This window comes from Rhodamnia argentea, chromosome 4 (genome assembly GCF_020921035.1).
Source record: "Rhodamnia argentea isolate NSW1041297 chromosome 4, ASM2092103v1, whole genome shotgun sequence".
NCBI classification, from domain to species: domain Eukaryota; kingdom Viridiplantae; phylum Streptophyta; class Magnoliopsida; order Myrtales; family Myrtaceae; genus Rhodamnia; species Rhodamnia argentea.
In genome coordinates this window covers 17691398-17710300 of record NC_063153.1, presented here as the reverse complement: position 1 = coordinate 17710300, position 18903 = coordinate 17691398, and the positions used below count along the sequence as shown (strand labels likewise).

The 18903-nt window shown below is 38.9% G+C and overlaps 3 protein-coding genes across 12 annotated transcripts; all 3 read right to left on the bottom strand.

Moving 5' to 3' along the window:
- Positions 1-1656: 1656 nt before the first annotated feature.
- Positions 1657-8524, bottom strand: LOC115751021 (3-hydroxyisobutyryl-CoA hydrolase 1-like). The gene is made up of 14 exons (XM_030688695.2): positions 8433-8524; positions 8260-8340; positions 8105-8173; positions 7605-7668; positions 4302-4381; positions 4075-4158; positions 3869-3953; positions 3511-3596; positions 3253-3374; positions 3087-3147; positions 2912-3013; positions 2631-2732; positions 2334-2375; positions 1657-1942 (listed from the first exon to the last, which is right to left on the bottom strand). Exons 1-14 carry the CDS (start codon positions 8484-8486, stop codon positions 1799-1801), a joined length of 1176 nt encoding a protein of 391 aa, XP_030544555.1. The 5' UTR covers positions 8487-8524; the 3' UTR covers positions 1657-1798.
- Positions 8525-9567: 1043 nt separating this feature from the next.
- On the bottom strand, positions 9568-15128 carry LOC115751016 (cryptochrome DASH, chloroplastic/mitochondrial). 3 transcript variants are annotated; one of them, XR_007198202.1, is made up of 14 exons: positions 14554-15128; positions 14299-14438; positions 13929-14201; positions 13729-13854; positions 13523-13597; positions 13234-13350; positions 13083-13129; positions 12618-12694; positions 12177-12252; positions 11890-11959; positions 11586-11709; positions 10629-10678; positions 9943-10309; positions 9568-9905 (listed from the first exon to the last, which is right to left on the bottom strand). XR_007198202.1 is itself a non-coding variant. In XM_048277848.1 (13 exons), exons 1-13 carry the CDS (start codon positions 15020-15022, stop codon positions 10115-10117), a joined length of 1839 nt encoding a protein of 612 aa, XP_048133805.1. In that variant the 5' UTR covers positions 15023-15128; the 3' UTR covers positions 9926-10114. The 3 variants fall into 3 exon arrangements, 2 of the variants coding, with proteins under 2 accessions (XP_048133805.1, XP_048133806.1); XM_048277848.1 differs by lacking the exon at positions 9568-9905 and having other exon boundaries at positions 9926-10309; XM_048277849.1 differs by lacking the exons at positions 9568-9905; positions 11586-11709 and having other exon boundaries at positions 10136-10309.
- Positions 15129-15535: 407 nt separating this feature from the next.
- LOC115751018 (putative RNA methyltransferase At5g10620) lies at positions 15536-18618 on the bottom strand. 8 transcript variants are annotated; one of them, XR_004016568.2, is made up of 8 exons: positions 18496-18618; positions 18347-18384; positions 18065-18207; positions 17843-17909; positions 17396-17473; positions 16935-17080; positions 16104-16257; positions 15536-15654 (listed from the first exon to the last, which is right to left on the bottom strand). XR_004016568.2 is itself a non-coding variant. In XM_048277850.1 (7 exons), the coding sequence occupies exons 1-7, from the start codon at positions 18548-18550 to the stop codon at positions 15597-15599; spliced, it is 585 nt and encodes a 194-aa protein (XP_048133807.1). In that variant the 5' UTR covers positions 18551-18618; the 3' UTR covers positions 15554-15596. The 8 variants fall into 8 exon arrangements, 6 of the variants coding, with proteins under 6 accessions (XP_048133807.1, XP_030544547.2, XP_030544551.1 ...); XR_004016567.2 differs by lacking the exon at positions 15536-15654 and adding an exon at positions 15751-15987; XM_048277850.1 differs by lacking the exon at positions 16104-16257 and having other exon boundaries at positions 15554-15654.
- Positions 18619-18903: the final 285 nt, after the last annotated feature.

The following is an 18903-nucleotide window of genomic DNA, read 5'->3' as shown; positions in this document are numbered from 1 at the left end:
TCCTTCATAAATAAGGAGTTGATGTGGGCTTCAATATGTTGTGTTATGTTATGAAAGATTGAGCAGTGATATCTATATGACATCAATTTGTATTTCTGGATTTTATTTAAAATTAGGTTTTTTTTTATATATATCTTGGTAAGATTTGATTCTTGAACAATGAAGATTTAAGAATAATTACCAAAGGACCGTGAGGCTAGGAAAAGGGTTGACTGTATCATCTCTTTGGAAAATTAAATTTTTTCTCTATTGTTTAAAAACTATTTCTTTCAGATTTTATAGGACATTGAATAAGGATTAACATAAAGCGCATCATCAACGCAAAATGCTTTTACACTAGTATTGCGAAATAAAAATTATCAAAAAAGTCATAAATGTATTGCACCTGTGCCAATTGAATCTAGACATTTCAATTGTACCAATTGAGTCCTAAATCTTTTAACGATTTACCAATATAGATCATTCGCCTAATTATGACTAGGAATCGCTGACACAAATACATTTTATATTTTTTTAGTATTTTTTATTTTCTTTTTTATTTTATTTTCTTTGTTTTTTCTCTTTACAACTCTAGGCTGGATTGACTGCATTAGTAAGTTGTCAAAAAGTTTAGGAACCAATTGATATAATTGAAAAGTTTCGAACAGAATTGGCACATTATTAACTCTCACGATGGCGCTGTTAGGTGGTTTTATATACCACGTAGATACTTGCTTACAAGTTGGCTCTAATATTATTAGCCTTAAATGGTCAAGTGCCGATTTTAAAACAAAACCCAACTGCTTAACCTTCTGAACTGATTCCTTGATAGTGACTTCCTCTCTTTTTCTAAGACTCTACCAACCAATTATTCGTCCTTAAAAGCATGAAACATTGATTTACTTTGGCAGACTGTATATCGTTAGTCATTATATTTAATTACCAATGCCAATGAAGCATACTCTCAACTTATTTGTTTACATATTCGGTAACTGTTAAATTTCTCGAGAAGTCACTGTCAATAGGTTCGATGACATTTCTATTCACATACTGAGTTGCTCATCAGAGCAATAATTATCAGGCCTTTAAAATTCGAAAGACGTAAGTATTACTCATGAAAACAAATTTACTATGGCGGAATGAGAGCTTCATACCATGTTGTAAGCTATTATCTAAATTACCACCGTAACGGTCAACTTACCAATCTTTTGGGAAATTATTGGTGTAGTTCAGAAAACGTACCAATCCACATACCGAAGTTACAAACACCTCACAATATCTATAAATGCCTGTATGAATTGAAACTTATTATCGGTGACAATAGTTACTTTTATTTTATCATACTTTTGTTATCTTACCCATCTTTTGACACCCGCTAGCAATAGTTCAATCATATGCAGTGATTCACATATATGGAGCTTCTAAGTCCGTGCAACTTATACCACCAACCCCTTCTAAAATTTTTGTCCATGAACAATAATCAACTTCTGGGAAGGTATAGTTTGCTACGATTGAATACAAATTTATTAGTGAGTAGTCACAAATACTATAGGGTATAGCTGACAGTTGACATGTGCTGACGATTAACAACTTAAGCAAGTTGTTATTACTTGTTGTCTATAGCATGTCTTTGTGCACTTGTAAAAGAGAAATGTTAGGACTTAAGGAGTACTACAGTTAACTTACTAAATAGTGCACCACGTCCACATTGGTTGTTTAAATAAAGTGGCCCCATACATAGATAGATGAATAAATAGAAACTTATATGGCGGTCCAACCACACTCATCTTAATTAAACGCTGCATATATGTTTGTTCACTCAGAGCTTCGATCCCATTTGGACAAGCAAGTTGGAGGACCGTGCAGGGAGCTGTAGACGATTCCAATCGTCCTCATCCTCCAGTGCTTTGAATAGCATATCCACTGTCTCTGCTCCGACTGACTCTAACTTCGGCGGCTCCCACTGCGTTCATCAAAACTAAGATCGGGCTTAACATAGACATCTTGTCTCAAATGGTAAAGACTTAACACAATTCTAGCTTGCACTATACCCTACTGATGATTATAAGATGTCAAATCTGTGCGAGGCTTTACTGATTCCTTTTTAAACTTATTGAGGTTAAATACTTGGATTTCTATTATGAGGATAAATAGAATAGAATCTGTGCTTTGTTTTTGCAACATATACAACTAATGACTGATAAAGCCAAGTACCAATAAAAAGGCTTGAAACGTGAAAAAAAAAAAAAAAAAAAACCTGTCTAAAGCATGATGTCATAAACATATTAAACGTGGAATAAACTAAGTGATATATTGTTGTTCTTGCTAAATAAAGTATGTATGTATGTTTGCACCTTGGGCTTTTTGTCCTTGTCGAATAAAATTGCTCTGGAACCCTGCACCAAAACCGATTCACCGATACATCACCCAAATTGATGAAGAGAACAATACCTTTGGAAAATTGCAATGACTTCTTGGCTATTAGGAAGTTGCTTAGAGATGTAATGTTACAAATTAAAACTATAATTGAGTACCGAATCTGTCCAAACAACTTTAAATATCCATTTAAAGTTTGTGACATCACTTTGCAAATGAAATCTTATGAAATTCTCTTGTATATTACATCCTATAGTTGCTCTTGCTCAAAGTACCTCGTAGAAGTCATTGGTGATCTTCCTTCGCATGATGTTGCAAAGGATGGTGTAGTCACGAGCTAGACATTGTTCAATCGTCTGACCACGTCCTTCTCTTATCTGATCATCAAAATCGACAAGTTTGTTTGGTTGCAAAATGGTCAAAATATGCCATGCTCCTCGTAATTTTACACATAAATAATTGATAATCATGTGTATCATGTAACCTACAACTGCTGGAAAAAAGATCATATACATACATGCATGCAAGTACGCGAGGAGTTAGTTTTGCAAATTACCGATCTCAGAAAAATCTTAAGGCTGGTCGGACTTGCAGCCTTCATACTGTTCACTGCAGCCGCGATCCATTTCTCTACCAAGTTATCTAGCAACTCCTTTTCCTGCACCGTACAACTATCTCAGCCGTGCAACTAGAGAAGAGAAAAAGAAAAAATCACACCAACATGTACTGACCAGAGTAAGTAATATCCCCTCCACAGTTTGTCTTGAGAAACACTTGTTTATACTCTTCAGTCTGTTCCAACAATGTAGACTAGTTGGAATTTTTTCGACTAGCTCTGATGAAGATATCATATTCGACAAGAAGAAAATGAAATGCTTGAACAGAATTATCAGTAACCTTTTGTGGAGCTCTTCCCCTTTGATATTGGATTTGTGCGCAAATTTGCTGATGACGTATAAAATTTCTGATGCATTTGACGAGTCCAACGAACATAGAGTGTGTTCCAGAAGAGGAAGATCCTGTTGGAAACATAGAGAATTACCCGTATAAGTGAAAGACGGAATAAAACCATATTGATTGTTAGATACATCTACTATGTCACAATTTTCTTATTAAATTTTTAGTATAATTTTGGAATCGCTATTAACTAGTTACCTTTGAAAAAACAAAATGAGTTCCAAGGCCACATTCAAGCATTGTTGCTCCATCCAGCCGTGCTCCAGTTAATCCTATATATTCACCTGCTCGCCGTAATGTCGCTTGTGAAATTTAAATTTAACTAAAATCTACTCTGCATATAAGATAGATTAATTAACTGATAATTGAGAACTCGATATAATATGCACATGCTGACAGGTCATTTAAAATCTGTCAATAAGGCACAAACACAAGGACGGCAAGTGAAAAGATTGATACAATGTAATTCAATGCCGCATTAATTCCCTTCCTACAAAGGAAAATATTTGTACTGTGTCATCTGAAGTCAAAAAAACAAAAGGCTGTTGAAAATTACCAAAGTAACCAGGAAGCTTGGACAAGAAATGAGATGCACCCACATCCGGAAAAAGCCCGAATGATGCTTCAGGCATTGCAAATACCTGCAACATCATGGATCATTAGCACTCTTCTGATGTCTCAGAAGACACAGTGCAATCATCATTCACGACCATGGAGTGCGGTTTCTGAAATTGCATAAAATTATAGGCGATGACAATTTACCGTTTTCTCTGTGACAACTCTAAAGCTCCCTGTCATGGAGATTCCAGCGCCTCCACCCATTACAACTCCGTTGAGGAGGGATACCTTGAATAGTAAAAACGGTTCATATGAAGAAAAAAATTGTTCTAGTTGATTTGAAAGATATCGCTAACTTATGGCACATATTGTATCATTTGGTTCATCAGCCATGCAAGTATTGTATAACCACAAAAGCCCATAAATCTTACCAAAGGCTTTTTATAGGTAGCTATCAAGTGAACCAAAGTGAGCAGTTTCTTGTAATAGCTGGCCCCGAAGCTCCAATGTCCTGAAGGGTTTAAGTAATACCCAAAATCATTTGACTAGTAGAGTAAGACATATTGACGTTGAGAAAAAGATATTAGAAGTGTCATAAATTTCACAAAACGCTCGCTATATCGTCAAAATTTTTTGTCAGATCACTTAAGTGTCAAATCAGAGCAAAAACAATCACTTAAGTGTCTTCGGTGATAATGAGGTGGCTGGGTTGATGGAAATGACACCTCTTCAAGTCACTTGCCCAAAAGATTGAGGTCTCTCGCGAGCGACTCGCTCACTCAAACTACATACCTCGTTGATTGTGGAAGTCGCCGACCAGTCGCCCTCTCTCTCACACGGTCACTCACTCGACCATCGTCATCTTCTCTCCCTCGCTCAATTATTACGGGAAAAAGCTAGGGTTTGGTAGTTAGAGGGAAAAATTGGGGCTCTGTGATAGAGGGGGAATCTCACAAGAGGCAAAAGGTGAGTGCTTTTGGGGCAAGCCAATTGCAGACATCAGCTCTTACTTATAGGGGAAATCGATTATGGTTTGAAAACTATGTGAAAAGGCTTGATTGTCTGAATTAGGGTTTATATTGGGGGCAAACCATGTAGACAACATCGTATGGGCTATCAATGCTGTTTGAGTATGCCGACGAGTCACGTCGGTTGGGGAAGTTGTTGAAAATTGCCACGTAGAATTTCGAACAACCCAAATTGGAGTTGGCTTTTCCCATTAAGGAGTTTTCTTTGCTTGCGGAAGGCATTTGTAATATTGATAAGTAGGTGGAAACTGTAAAAAGATTATCCTCAAAAGTTATAAATTACAGTGTCCTCCACGAAAAGACACACACACACACACACATATATATATATAATATGTATGTATGTATACGAATATAGGATAATTCAACTGCTCCATTAAAAAGATTTTATATTTGGTCGGACATTAAAAAGATTGAATAAGTTGAATTTTTTAATAAGTCGTTAAGTGTAAAAAAAGGGTAGAAACAAATCATCAGTAACATGATTTTCTGGTAATATATTGGTAATTTACCTCTGCTATTATTAATTTACCATCTCTTTTACATTTTATAAATTGTCAACTTTTCTTGTCTTTTCAACTTTTTTTTGTCTTTCTTACCAAAACCTTAAATTTACCAACTCTATGTGAATTTACTAATCTTTATATGATTTATCTTTGTCACAATCTCAGTACGATTGACTTGCCAACTTTTTTCAATCGAACTATAAATTAGTTTTGGATTACGAACTCTCACTCATGTTACTTACCAATGTCTATTCGGTTTGTTTCTTATTTATCAACTTTTGTTATCTTGCATCAAATTTTGTCTGTCTTTCTTACAAACCTTATATTTTTCGTAACTTTCATAAGTATTTACCGATCTTTATTTGTATGACTTCCCAAATTTTCTCCCATGAGGTTACAACTAATTTTGTTTGACCAACTTTCATATAAGAAGCTGAACTATGTTTACTTAGCAACATCAATACTGAGTTACCAACTTTATTTCCATTTCTCACTAAAAAGTTCAATTTACCAACTCATTCTAGCAGTTACCAACATCAATTAGAGGGGAAAACGACAAATGTCATCTCTAAACTTTGGCCTTATGTGCGATGTTGTCCCTGAATTTTTGATTTGTTCAATATGATCAATGAACTTCAACCCAATGTGTAATGTTGCCCTTGAACCTTTAATTAGTTCAATGTAATCCGTAAACTTTTAATATATGTTAATTTAGTCTCTAGACTATATAAAAATATTCAATGTTGCCCCTAAATTTGAATTAATAGAATGATATCGGTAAATAATTACATATAATTTAGGAACTAAATTGAACATTTACCAAAGCTCATGGATTACGTTGAACAAATTAAAAGTTCAGTAACAACATTGAGCCAAAGTTGAGAGACTATTTGTGTAAGTGCCCCTTATTAGAGTGATTATCAATTTCCTTCGATTAAATACCTACCAGTTTTGCATTTCAAATTCGTATTTGTATTAGTTACTAACGTAATTTGTTTAAACTACCAATTTCTCTCATCTATAAAAAAAAATTATCTTGCTTTAACAGCTTTCATTTACATGTCTTACCTTTAATTTTACCGTCTATTCCATTAAATAACATTACATTTAAGTGGCTTACAAACTTTTCTCCAATTAAGCTGACAACTAATTTTGGGTTACAAACTCTTATTTAAAAAACTTAACGATGTTTATTTAGTTCCTTTTTTATTTTTCAAATTTTCTTATTGCTCGCTAACTTTTATTGACCATGCTAGTTGCTTACCAAATTGTTCAATTTCCAAATTTTTAAAAAATTACCAACTGTAATGAAAGTGGTTATCATTTATTCCCCAATTAAGTTACCAACTAACCTTTTGTTACCAAAGATAATTCACTAACCCAACTACTAGGTGGTAAACTAAGCAAAGAAAAGTTAGAAAGTCACTCAAATTTAGGGTATAATCTATAATAATAGCTTACAAGTTTAATGATTGCCAATTAAGAAAAATAAAAGTCCTTTAATTTTGTTAAAACTTGGTAAATTAGTACAAAAGTTGGTAATTTCATCCAATAGTTAGTAAATATTATGCACCGGTAATTGTCACGAATGGAAGTTTGTAAGTTATTACAAAGTTGGAAAAATAATAATAAAATTCATAAATTTATTGTGCTTGTGCCAATTTAGTCCTTAATATTTTAATCGGACCAACAATATCCTAAACATCTTAACAATTTGTCAATGTAGTCCATCCGGTCAATTTTGATCAGAAATTAATGATGTGAATGTCGATCATCTTATGTGATGATTTTTTTTTTTGAAATTTTTTAATTCTTTTATTAATTTTTAGCTTATTTTATTTTCTCTCTTTTCTTTATGTTAAGGCCCGGCATGGGGCCGCCGGCCACTGGACGAGGGCCAGCCAGCCCTCGTGGCCCTCACTCATAGCTGGGCAAGGGCTGCAACCCTCGCTGCCAGTGGTCGGCGGGAGTCGCCGAGCCTCGGCTAATGGCCAGCCCCCTCCCGACCCTTAACAATAAAAGAAAAAATGATTACCAACACTTTTCTAACACTTACTAATACCTTATTGAAGTTTACCAAAAGGGAGAAAAAGTCTCGTATTTTTCCACCCGGAACGTTTGCATACCACATGTATACATGATTCTCTACCTGACAGTGTCTATGTGGGCGTACAGTGAACACACATCTAGCTAGCCTTACCCGTCAATGCGGAGCACATGTTCCCAACAACATCCCCTCCCGCACAAAACGCCTCCCCGTTTCCCTGATGAATATTTGAGCAAGATGCGAAGAATAACACTGAGTGTGATCAAAGTTAGCATAACATAATATCATCGATCAGATAGAGCACGATCACTATCTATGTGGGGCCTACAATGAACACAAGTTAAAGTGATGTAGTACGTAGTCATCTAAATTATTGATTGATCTACCCATAGATTAATTGATTTTTACTAGTCTTGTCGTATTAACGAAGGTATCCGTGACATGCACCAAAGTTTGTTTGATGCTCGGACAAATCATCCATCATGCCATATTACTGCTTTTTAGCTGCGTACCTTTTCACTTCCATGCTCACGATGAAAACCAGTCATTAAAAAAAAAAAAAGGGGATTAAACATCAATCAGCGATATTTACTTAAGAAGCAGTAACTCGGCAGGAGGAAAGGACGTACATGAATACCAAGTGCATTTTTTACCTTCAAGATGACAATGTTGGCAGCAGGATCATCCTCATAGATCCGCAACTTCCTAAACATCTGAGACACCTGCGTGCTCAGACGAGAAGACCACGGGCAATGGCATGAGTGATTGAGACCCATAAACATGTAAAGAAAGAAGAGAAAAGACGCACCATTTCGAAAGTGAGGGAGTTCAACTTGGAAGGCCTGTTCAAGATCACCTTTCTCACTCCTAAATGCTCTTCAAACAGTACCTGCCAATGCCAAATGAAATCAGCCTCTATCAGGTCACCAAGCAACCCCTCTATTTTAAATGGTTGGAGATCGATGAGTAGAGACGATGCACCGGCCGTTCGCTTAGGTGTCTGCGGAACAACTCAGTAGAACTCAGACCCTGCATCCTTTTCTGTCTTCCTCTTGTCTCTCTCTCTCTCTCTCTTTCTCCTCCTACTTGGGATGCACAGGGCCAAAGGAAGGAAGCTGAATTCCGACTTTGTTAGAAGATCCAGGAAGGATGTCATGATATTATCACCTCATTGGCTTCTATTACTCACTACTGCTGGCACGAGACTCATTGGCCTAATTTAATCACGCACGTGCACGGCGTGAGAATGGCAATGATGGCATAGAAGAATGCTCCGAAGATTCATCCGATCCCATGAAAATGGGAAGGGCTACTTTTGAAGTTGCGCCGTCTATCTTCGAATCGTACCCGAAAGCAATGTCTGTGCATTGGGACGCGTGCACGTGGAGACAAGCTACTATTAAAACTCAAGAGATGGAGCATAATATCTCGTTATGTCGCCGAAGAATCTGGGATTTGCACGTGCTGTTAATTGAATTCTGCCTGTCTTCTTTACCATTTAGTAGATATTCTGGATTCAATCTTCTCGTTCAACTTCATAATACAGCGGATCAAGCAGATCCGATCCTACGCGGTGACAGGAAATCGACGCTAAGCTAACCTTTAAAATAAAGAGGTACGAGCCACGAGGAGAATTTTTTTTAACAAAAAAAAAAAAGCACCCTAAACTATATCAATTGTGATGAATGACATCAACATCCCAAACTTTTTTTTTTTTTTTGGTGTATCACCAGAAATCTCAAACTCTAAATGGCCATCAACTATTTTGGGGTGCGGCTTACGTCGTAGGGCGACAGACAAAGAAACTGATGTGGATCCGACATGTCTTTTATTGAAGTCAAAATGACGACGTTTCCCCGCCCGCGGGGGTGGGGGCGGGCCATGGAAGAGATATGACATCGTTTTGAGATGAATCCGAGTGCAACTGGGCCAAATCAAAGTGAGAGTGTGGAAGCATTCTTTTCTACTTGTTCCTCGATTCTACCACCGTTAGTCTCCACCACCTCGTTCAGCGCCATGGTCGACACACCGTTCCACATCTCTTTCCCAACTCGAGTCGAAGGTCGTGGTTAGGAGGTTACGGTGGCCTCAAACTGGAGACCTCTGATGCAGCTCGTGCTTAAACTTGATGCTACACTCGCCTTTCATTCCCCTGTATCTCAGTTAATGCGCAATGACCCTCCGCTCTGTAGCTGCGGATCTCGATCCCTTTGCAGGCAAACTTACATTCACAGTAAGTCATCCTGTGGCATGTCATTACTGCGAAAGTTACACTAGATCTTGACTAACACAGAATAACAATTGAATACAGTATTCAAAACATATATTCCGTCATCTTAATGCTCCTCTCGTCCAGAAAATGATAAGTAAACATTCTTAACTGCACAATCAAACTGCTCTCTTCACTTCGTTGCAATTTTCGATTTGAAAAATAGTTAACCTGCTTCATTCAGACTTAAACTGAAGAAGATAAATTTAGGGCAAGTCTCACAAAACCGGCGCTTTTTCCGCTATGAGTAAGAATAAAACCTCTTTGCAGAGAAGAGATCATGGCAGACTCAGCTTCCTCAAAATTTCGCAGTTCTTCAGGATGTCAATCAGTTTGACAGGCCTCTTTTTTCCTAGCAGTTACTTCCTTCTTTTTGTCTTCAATGTCCTTTCATCTATCTTCTAGACTTCCTCTGTCTGTCAGAGGAGATGGCCTGAGTGCCATGTTGTCCAGGAACACTCCCAAACTTCAGGGGTAAGATCTGCTGAATATATGATCTTCCAGGAAAGTGCCGTTTATCTCTTGGAAGCACTCGCAGCTGAGGCAACCAAAATGCTACATATTCTCCTTCAGGATCATATGTTTGCGCCTGAGCAATTGTTGGAGTTTTACTGAGTCAGAGATTTAGAATATAACTTCGAGTGAAAGAAGCTGCAATTTACTAATACAGAGCCCCCAACAATGCTTCCAAGTAGCCCCAGTAAGCCTCTTCCTGTGTGAAGTAAATTTACCTCTCCAATTACCACATCCACCATTTAAGCCAAGCGGATAGAGCCTAAAAGCTCGCTTTTTAATAGTTACAGAGGCTTACTAGCCCGAAGAATTGAAACTGAGAAACTATCTACATTCTCTGTAAGCACATTTCTTCCTTCAAGAAAAGCAAACACTTGAAAGAAAAGCTTACGCACTTGTTTAGGGATGCTGAAATAACGATCCTCCCTAGGGTCATTCCCAACTCCTGTGCAGGAAAAAAGAAACATACAATATAATGTTGGCTCCAAATGTAGATAGGTATTATGACACAAGTAGGAGTTCTATGCCTGTGCATCAGAAAGCTAAGATCCTAAATTGAATGACAATGATAAAACAAGCTGATCATGGGCTAATTATTATGGAAAGGAAGAAAGTTCATTGAATCAATCAATTGCATGCAAATAACTCATCTGCATTTTCAAAGAAAAAATTACCTTTGTCATGATTTGCCAATCTAACCTTTCTTTTGGAAGGTACTTCTACATGAGACTATCTTATAAGAATTGCAAAATTCAGGAATTGGTCTCCTGACAACAGTTGGCTTGTTAACTTGTACGTATCAATTTTAGGTCTCCTGTAATTCTAGGAAAACGACAATTTCAGGCACAAAGTTTGACTATTGATGAGATCTAGTTGATGAAAAGAGATGTGGATCAAGAGAAGCCATATGTTGCTATTTATCGGAGATTAATCTCCCTTACATACTTTGCTCATCTTTGGAATGCTCTCAAGAAAGGTCCTATGAACTATGCAATACACTTTTCTGTTAGATGGGAATCGTAGTTTATAACTGAAATGAAATGACGAAATACCCTGTCTTAATCCTATTTCTGTGAATGTCAGATCGACTATATATTTGTCAAGCAACTCTCAGGAGGTTTTTGCTGCAGAGGACAAAAATGTAAGTACAATTATGTGCCCTTTAGCTTCATAAGTTGCTGTACAAGTCATATATCATCACTGAGCTGTGGGAAATCAAAATCTTTTCCATTTCCCCTCAAAATTTTATATGCGATGAGATGAACACGCTAGTGTGATCCCATGAGAGAGTTGGAAACCATGCAAAAAGAATAAACGATGTTCTGAACTGGAAGCATAAAAATGAGCATCACCTGCACCATAAGTCCAATTCCCATAATTAGAGCAAGGATCATAATCAAGAAGACAGGTTTCGAACCATTCAGCTCCCATACGCCAGTCAAGACCCATATCACGAACAAGAAATGAACATACAATCTGTTGAATAAACATCACATCCATGAGGTAAAAAACTAATTTTATTACAGACCAGATATTCAGAGAAGGCAATTTATTTCACATAGGAAGGCGAAAAGCTTTACACTCATTTTTATTCCGAAAGTTCTATGTACGGTAAATTTTACGTAAATATGCAAGCAAAATATGACTGAGACCTACCTGTCTTCCTCTGTTTGACATAAATCCAGTGGTTGATAGTTCCTTCATATTTGCATCTATTAGAGGATACCTAAGGAGTTAACAAACAAAATAAAGATTGAGACTGCAGAAGAGATTTGCAGAGAAATTAATAGAAGATTAAGCTACTACAGCAAAACCGAAGTCCATTAGAACCGATTGAACTATGAACATTCATTTCACAGTGCTTAACAGATGCCACTTAAAATAATCAGCTCTCCATGTGAGACTACATTGGACAAGGGCAGAATTAAATAAATATGCTATACCCTGTACGGCCATCTTTCCAGCAGTCAAACAGTTTCTCGTCTTGGCTCCAGCTGCTCTTCACTTTCCTCGGACCACCTTAAAAGATCGAACTAGGTGATAGAATGTTCCACAAGCATATTTCTAGAGAAACAGTAAACAAAACCACATTATGTGCATCCACTGAAACCAAATATGTGCTGCTATACTAATAACACTCGGTAGTGAAGCAGTTCTTTCTAATATGACACAATGTCGCCGTTTAAGGTATATTATGTTTGGCAAAGACTGTGCCTTAGCTCTTATTGTATCACCATGACGCGACTTATTGCATCTTAATACCAAACTAGACTGTGCTTTGTATGGTTTTCCGATCAAAATTTCCTATTTCCTAAAGATAAAAGTATGATATCCATCTGATGGAATGTTCCGTACTAATTGGTGAACTAGATCGAAGCCCTTACCCAGATGGAAAATGGAATTCCCATATTTGATTGAAAGAAACCTGAAGTAATCCCTCCAAATCAATTCAAACAAGACCCTGAAAGCATGGAAGTGATTGGGTAAGCAAAGGAAGGTGAGACCATGCTTGAGAGTTGAGTTTTGCACCTCAGTGGAACGCTTTTTGTCATTAGATAGAACTTCCGAGTGCCTAGCTAGATTCTCATGTAAGACTCATAATTTGATCTGGTGACTAACCAGCCTTAGGGGGAAAAAGTTGGATGTTTTCAACAGAATGACATGGATCAAACAGAGACAGATCGATACATGGTGTTATGTTTGACAAAAATGTGAATAAGGCATACACATTGCATTTGAGCTCAGTATGCTCATCTGTGTATGTGCCAGTGCAGCTTGCACAAAAGGGCTTGCACAAAAGGCAGACACATGCATGAGAGAGAGAGAGAGAGAGAGAGAGAGAGAGAGACCAATATGTTGAATCATTTGCCACCCTTTCCTTTTCGTATCTTTTCACCTACATGTCCGAAAGATAAATAGCTCAGATAAATGGCTCTCACCAGAATCATCCTTCAATGTTACTATGCATATGATATAGAAGAAAGCCACCATTCTAGCTACCTCTTTGCATAAAAGACGGGGAGAAAGGCATCCTGAAGCAAGCCATGGAGAAAATTTAGTCGAGTAATCAGCCCCAACCATCCCATTCCGAGTCTTTTTGTAAGTACTTAACAAATCCTAAGTGGGAAGCAAGAAAGTAACATTTCAATATATGACAGCTACTTTTTTTTTTGGGGGGGTCGGATTACGAAAGCTACTTCAATGATGACAAAAAATTTCATTTCTTTAGACAGAACTACACAGAATCAAGAAAGGTAAGACCAACAGAGTTATCTAAGTAATATCTTACCTTTTTCCAGAAGTATTCGTATACTCTGCTCAGTGCTGCATTTTCACCCCCAGAAAACTTCATCCCTAGTTTGACCTGCTTAAAAAGGGAAAACTGGGCTATTCATTGTATTATTAAAGCTGTATTACTGAATTCAAACTTTGCACAGTTGGCATGGAAAGATTATATGACAACAAAGTTTGCGAAAGATTGAACTGTTAACATGCCTGAACTAAAGAAAGCCCAAGTTGCTTGAGCGTAGGAACACAGCCCCAATCATTAGTAGAAGGTGCTGGCCCTAGATATTTCGGAGCCTTTATGCAATCTCGGACCCTGCATTTAGATTCAACAGGCTGCAATTACCAATTTCGTTAGCGAGCACTTCTCTTGAAGTCTCCAGCATAGAAATTGAAGAGAGGATACATGCCTTACGGAATTGAGTATACACATCAGGTAAATGATCAGTACGAAACGGAAGGTCATCAATGTGGTACATAGTACTACCCCATATAAGATGCAGCCGCGGGCCCTTCTTGGAGCTGGTGCCAGAGGCCTGCTGTGGTTTGGCATCAATTGAAGGACCAGCGCCACTGAGCTCAATTGATGTAGATACTGACGGTAATGCTACTAGCCACAGACCTTTGCGAACCCGTCTTTCAACACCCAGCTCCTCACTGCAAGTTTCTTTCTGGGCATAAACCTGGAAAGCACAACAAACATGATGTCATTCTTGTTTAGGCGGATCAGAACATATGGCCTACCTGTATAAACGCTAATGAGTAGGGGAAGGATTTTACCGTATGTGCTCCGAATGTTTCGGCAATGGATGGAAGAATCTCTTCAGGTTTCCCTCGGCGTATAAGCAAGTCAAGACCCCGCTTCACCAAATTCCTTTTCAGGTCCTCCAAACACTCAATGAGAAACTGTGCCCTCAAAGCTGCCAAACATAGAAGGAGCGCAGCTTTTGATCTTTTAGCAATCAGAATGACTTTGTCATCACTTACTGTTCCACAGAAGCAACAATTGCAAAAGGGTAAGCATGCATATTTTACCGCCAGTTTTGGGGAAGCCAAAGTAATGGGTGGCGGCGAAGTGGCGGGGGTCGAGGCAATAAACGGGCAAGACGAGCTCAGAGGAAGACCAGGCCTGGAACAAAACCTCGTTGTCGAGCACCCTCAGATCGTTCCTGAACCACACGATCACCGTCCCTCGGCCCTTCCTCTTGGCGTCGTTACTGCGGGAGTATCTGTCCATGGTCTTGTCTGCGATCTGCTCCATTTCGTGGGCGTTCAGTGCAGGGACGTGGAAAAGTTTTGCCGATACCGGCATTGATTCAGCATGTTCAGAGGCAGAAGCAGAAGAAGAAGAAGCCATTGTTGTTGGGAAACGAAAGGAAAGCTTGGATCTTGATGGGTTGAGGAGGCGTCTCAGTCTGAGACTCGGTGGGAGTGGTGAGCCTGGCGATCGAAACAGGGCCATGCCGTTTCCTATTTCGCTCCACGTGCCCCACTCCCCACGCATCAATAGTTCAGAGAGAGAGATACGGGCAATGACACGTAGGCACCACCTTTGTCGTGACGTGGTCTTTTGTTATCCACTAACGTTAACAGTTCGCGGTCGAGTGAGTGAAGGTTATTTTCTCCCAAGTCCCGAGGAGTAACGACCAACTGTTTTCCTAAGGCGAACCGAACACAAAATGCAATAAAAACCCAAATATTAACTAATGTGAACTGTCCATTTATTGAAAGAAGGTGCTGTGACTTTGTTTTTATTGAAGTGCATTCACTTCGCAAAAAAATAAATGCTTTATTTTTAAAATATAATAAGTTTATCATTTAAAATAATGAATCAATAAAAAATATTCTTATTATCGACATCAGTAAATCTAACTAATTGCATACATAAGAAAAATATTTTTCAATCATTTATTTTTCAATCAACACAAGCGATTATTTTCAAAATATTATTTTTCAGGACATCCATTTTTCGCAAAACAAACACATCATTAATTTGACTTATGAATACAAGGAATATATTTATGCAAGGCCGCCCATTACAGTCTGTCTGAATCCTGAACTAAAGGAGTTGGACTGTCTCACACCCGAAAAGGGACCATGTCATCCGGCGCTTCGCGCCTAACTATTTCTTGCGAACTGCCGCACAAGCCTACTTCAAATTCAAACACAATCAAAAGATTTCACAGAATATTAACACATAACAAGTGATTTGCGTAACAGAAACCACATGGATGTTTTGCAATTGAACAAAGCTAGTTGTTCCATCATCTTTCGCAACTAATTACAAAAGTCGACTCGATTACATTCCAACTACATTATACATTCGGCTTTATTAACCAGCGAGACGCTGAATCTCTCCCAAAGTTTTTCCTTAAAATTGACCGGGAAAGGCAAACGAAATAAAGCACGGCAGGCAGTTCTACAGCTCCATATGCTCTGTTGAACATTTCTTTCACTGTATGTACGTTCCTGCAGAAAGATGAATCGTACACCCAAATTTGTGAGATTGCCAAAGTGCTGGTATGAAACTACAAGCAAGTTATAGCAAACCAACGACAAGTCTGGCTTTGAGAATGGTGCATTACCTTAAGTCCATGAAATCGACATGGGTGTAAGAAACTAAGAATGCATACGATGCACGGAACATAAAGAGTCCACCACCCGCATATGTAGCAACATCAGATACCAAGGTGGAATGGCTAGTGATGGTACTTTTGCCCCTTCAGGATTGACCATGATCTGAAAACGAAAGGAGAAAGAAGTAACTCTTTACCGTGAGCAACCAACTGGTCGGATCATGATCAACATTCAGATGACGGCTTGCCTTTATGGTCACATTATGAGTGTGTAGATCGCAGGTGTCATTTACCCAAAAACCAGGACTCCACCAACTGTTAGGGGCAATAGGCATTAAGAACTCTTGAACTATCCTACTATTGCTAAACTGAAAGTAACAATACTGTCAGAATTCTTCTGATCCATGAGAAACAAGTAAAGGCGTACGGTAGCTCCATATGTAAAAGTTGATAGTTACAGCACAAACACTACGAAAAAGAGACAGTAAAAATACACCTCGGCCCGAATTTTATCATCCCTCGGGTCAAACGGCAGGTTAATTAGGTGCATTTATCTGGGGACATTTGTGATGCAAGTTTCACCACTACCCATTATTGGAAGAGTAATTAAGTAATGTGCAGTAGCCGAATAGCTGCTTTGTCTAATGCCAACTCACTTTATGTTAATCTTTAAATACAGTTTGGTTTTGGTGCTACAAGCTTGGTGAATATTCTTTTGTCAATAAAATTCAGAAAGGTACCCATGACAGACATTGATTTGAATATTAATAGAGAAGGTTAGTCCTAAGGTCCAATAGCATATGGAAACATGACTTTGCTATGGTAGTTCTTGCAAATAACCTGTAGAGTTGTTCCATCAGCACAACAAGTGCAATTTGGTGATTCAAGACCAGGGAAGATAACTTGATTGATATGTTGGCGCGTTCTCTCGATTTTGGTCCATGACCATAAGGTCCACCGATGCAAAATGATAGCTTTGAAGCTCCCTAAGATATCAAAAGGAGAGATGACTCCAAGTAAGTTTCATTCATGCCAGAATCAAGCATACTAATATCTCTGTGATGATGCAGATGATAGCGAAAGAAAGAGCTTGGAAAGAATTAGCAAGAAAAATGCAACATTCCTCCATGGGACTCTCTAATTCATAGCAATGCATGTCGTGTCATAGAAAATCCTAAGGTACATAAGATACATACTAAATAGAAAGACATTGATGAATTTTTCCACCATCTGTTCCAATTGGGACTGTATGATGATGGTAATATTCCTACTAAGAACTTGTGGACACAAACTGGAAATACCTTATCTGCAGCACCACCGATCAACTCAGCCATCTCCTCTGACTCAATGTCTATCCCTTGCTCATCCAACAGCACAACCTGAAAAAGAAAAGTATCACGTAAATGCTGCCTTTGATATTCATCATAATGTTTTAATGTGATCAATGTTCCACTTGAAAGATCACTGATGGACTCCAACCACATAATGACCAATCTTGACCAATGATGTGCAGCCATAAGTAGTTGAATGCAGACATTTCACTAAATACGTATCTAGCTGTTCTGGCACAATAACCAGGTTGCACTTAAGCACGCAAAGAGCGCGACAAAAGATCACATACGATCTAACAGAAAAAGAGCTGCAGTCCCCTTGTGGAGAGCACAGTATTGTTGGGGGCATTGGTCATGCCCACATTAACAGAATGATTAGGAACATGAATTAGGTCTGAGTTGAAAGGAGAGTGATACCCAATCATCAGGTCTAATAAGATTCATAACTGCCATATCTTCATCGACAATTTGAGCCTGCTTCTCACTGCAAAAGGGCTAACCCTGTCATTGACTCGGTGTGCAGCGTGCACCAATTCCAAAAGAAGCTTCTTTTCTTCTCCGTGGTTGGGTTAACAGAAAATCAACAGGGTATGAAGGCAAACCGTGGGGAGTGGGAAAGGAGGGTGGAGAGGTAAGCACCGTGCATTTCTAGGGTTGCAGCGAACTTGGACATCCTCGATAGCGCAATAGTGTCGGAGCTTGGACGTGTACTCGTCCACTAACAGCTGCACCGCGGGCGATCTCTTCTTGCCCACAGTGAATACTCGTATTGGAAGTGCTCTCTGTTCGACACCAATCGATTCAGATCACTCAGCAATCTCTTCAGACTGAGCCCGAAGAAGCGATTTGGTGGAACAAAAGCTGAGATAAGAGTGAGAATTCAGAATGCAGAGAGAAAGAGAGAGGGAAAGGGAAGATTACCACAGACTGACCGGTGTATTTACATCTTCCAGTTCCACCTGAAAAGCCAGACAGAGTTTCAAGTCCATTTCCACATGGGGGTCTCCTGGATATGGTCACTTTATCTTCCCAAACGACAGGAATTGAGAGAGAGAGAGAGAGAGAAGAACCTGGGGAAGGAATGGAGTTCGTTGCGAAGAGACAGACGGAAAGGGAGACAGCCATTTCCACATTCTAGGGAGAGACTGTGTGGCATCATCGTCGCCCTAGTACTGAAATTGACCGTGTTTCTTATTGTACTCTGTCTCAGGATCCCTCCCAGCCACGGTGCTTGAAGGGCCGGGTGAGAAGGCACAGCCCCCTTCTCCAAATGGGCCTGGGCCCAAACTGGTCGGGCAAGGCCCAGTGGCCAACACCATTGTCACCTTGGCAGTTCTTCAATCTTGACGCCACTGCTGGCCTTTTCTGTTTTCTCTCTTGAATATTTCATGCCAACTCAAATGGTACGTTCTTCCTATTGCTTGAAGATGCTCAAGGACATTTGCATATTCCTGGCCTTAGTGATATGCGGCCTTTGT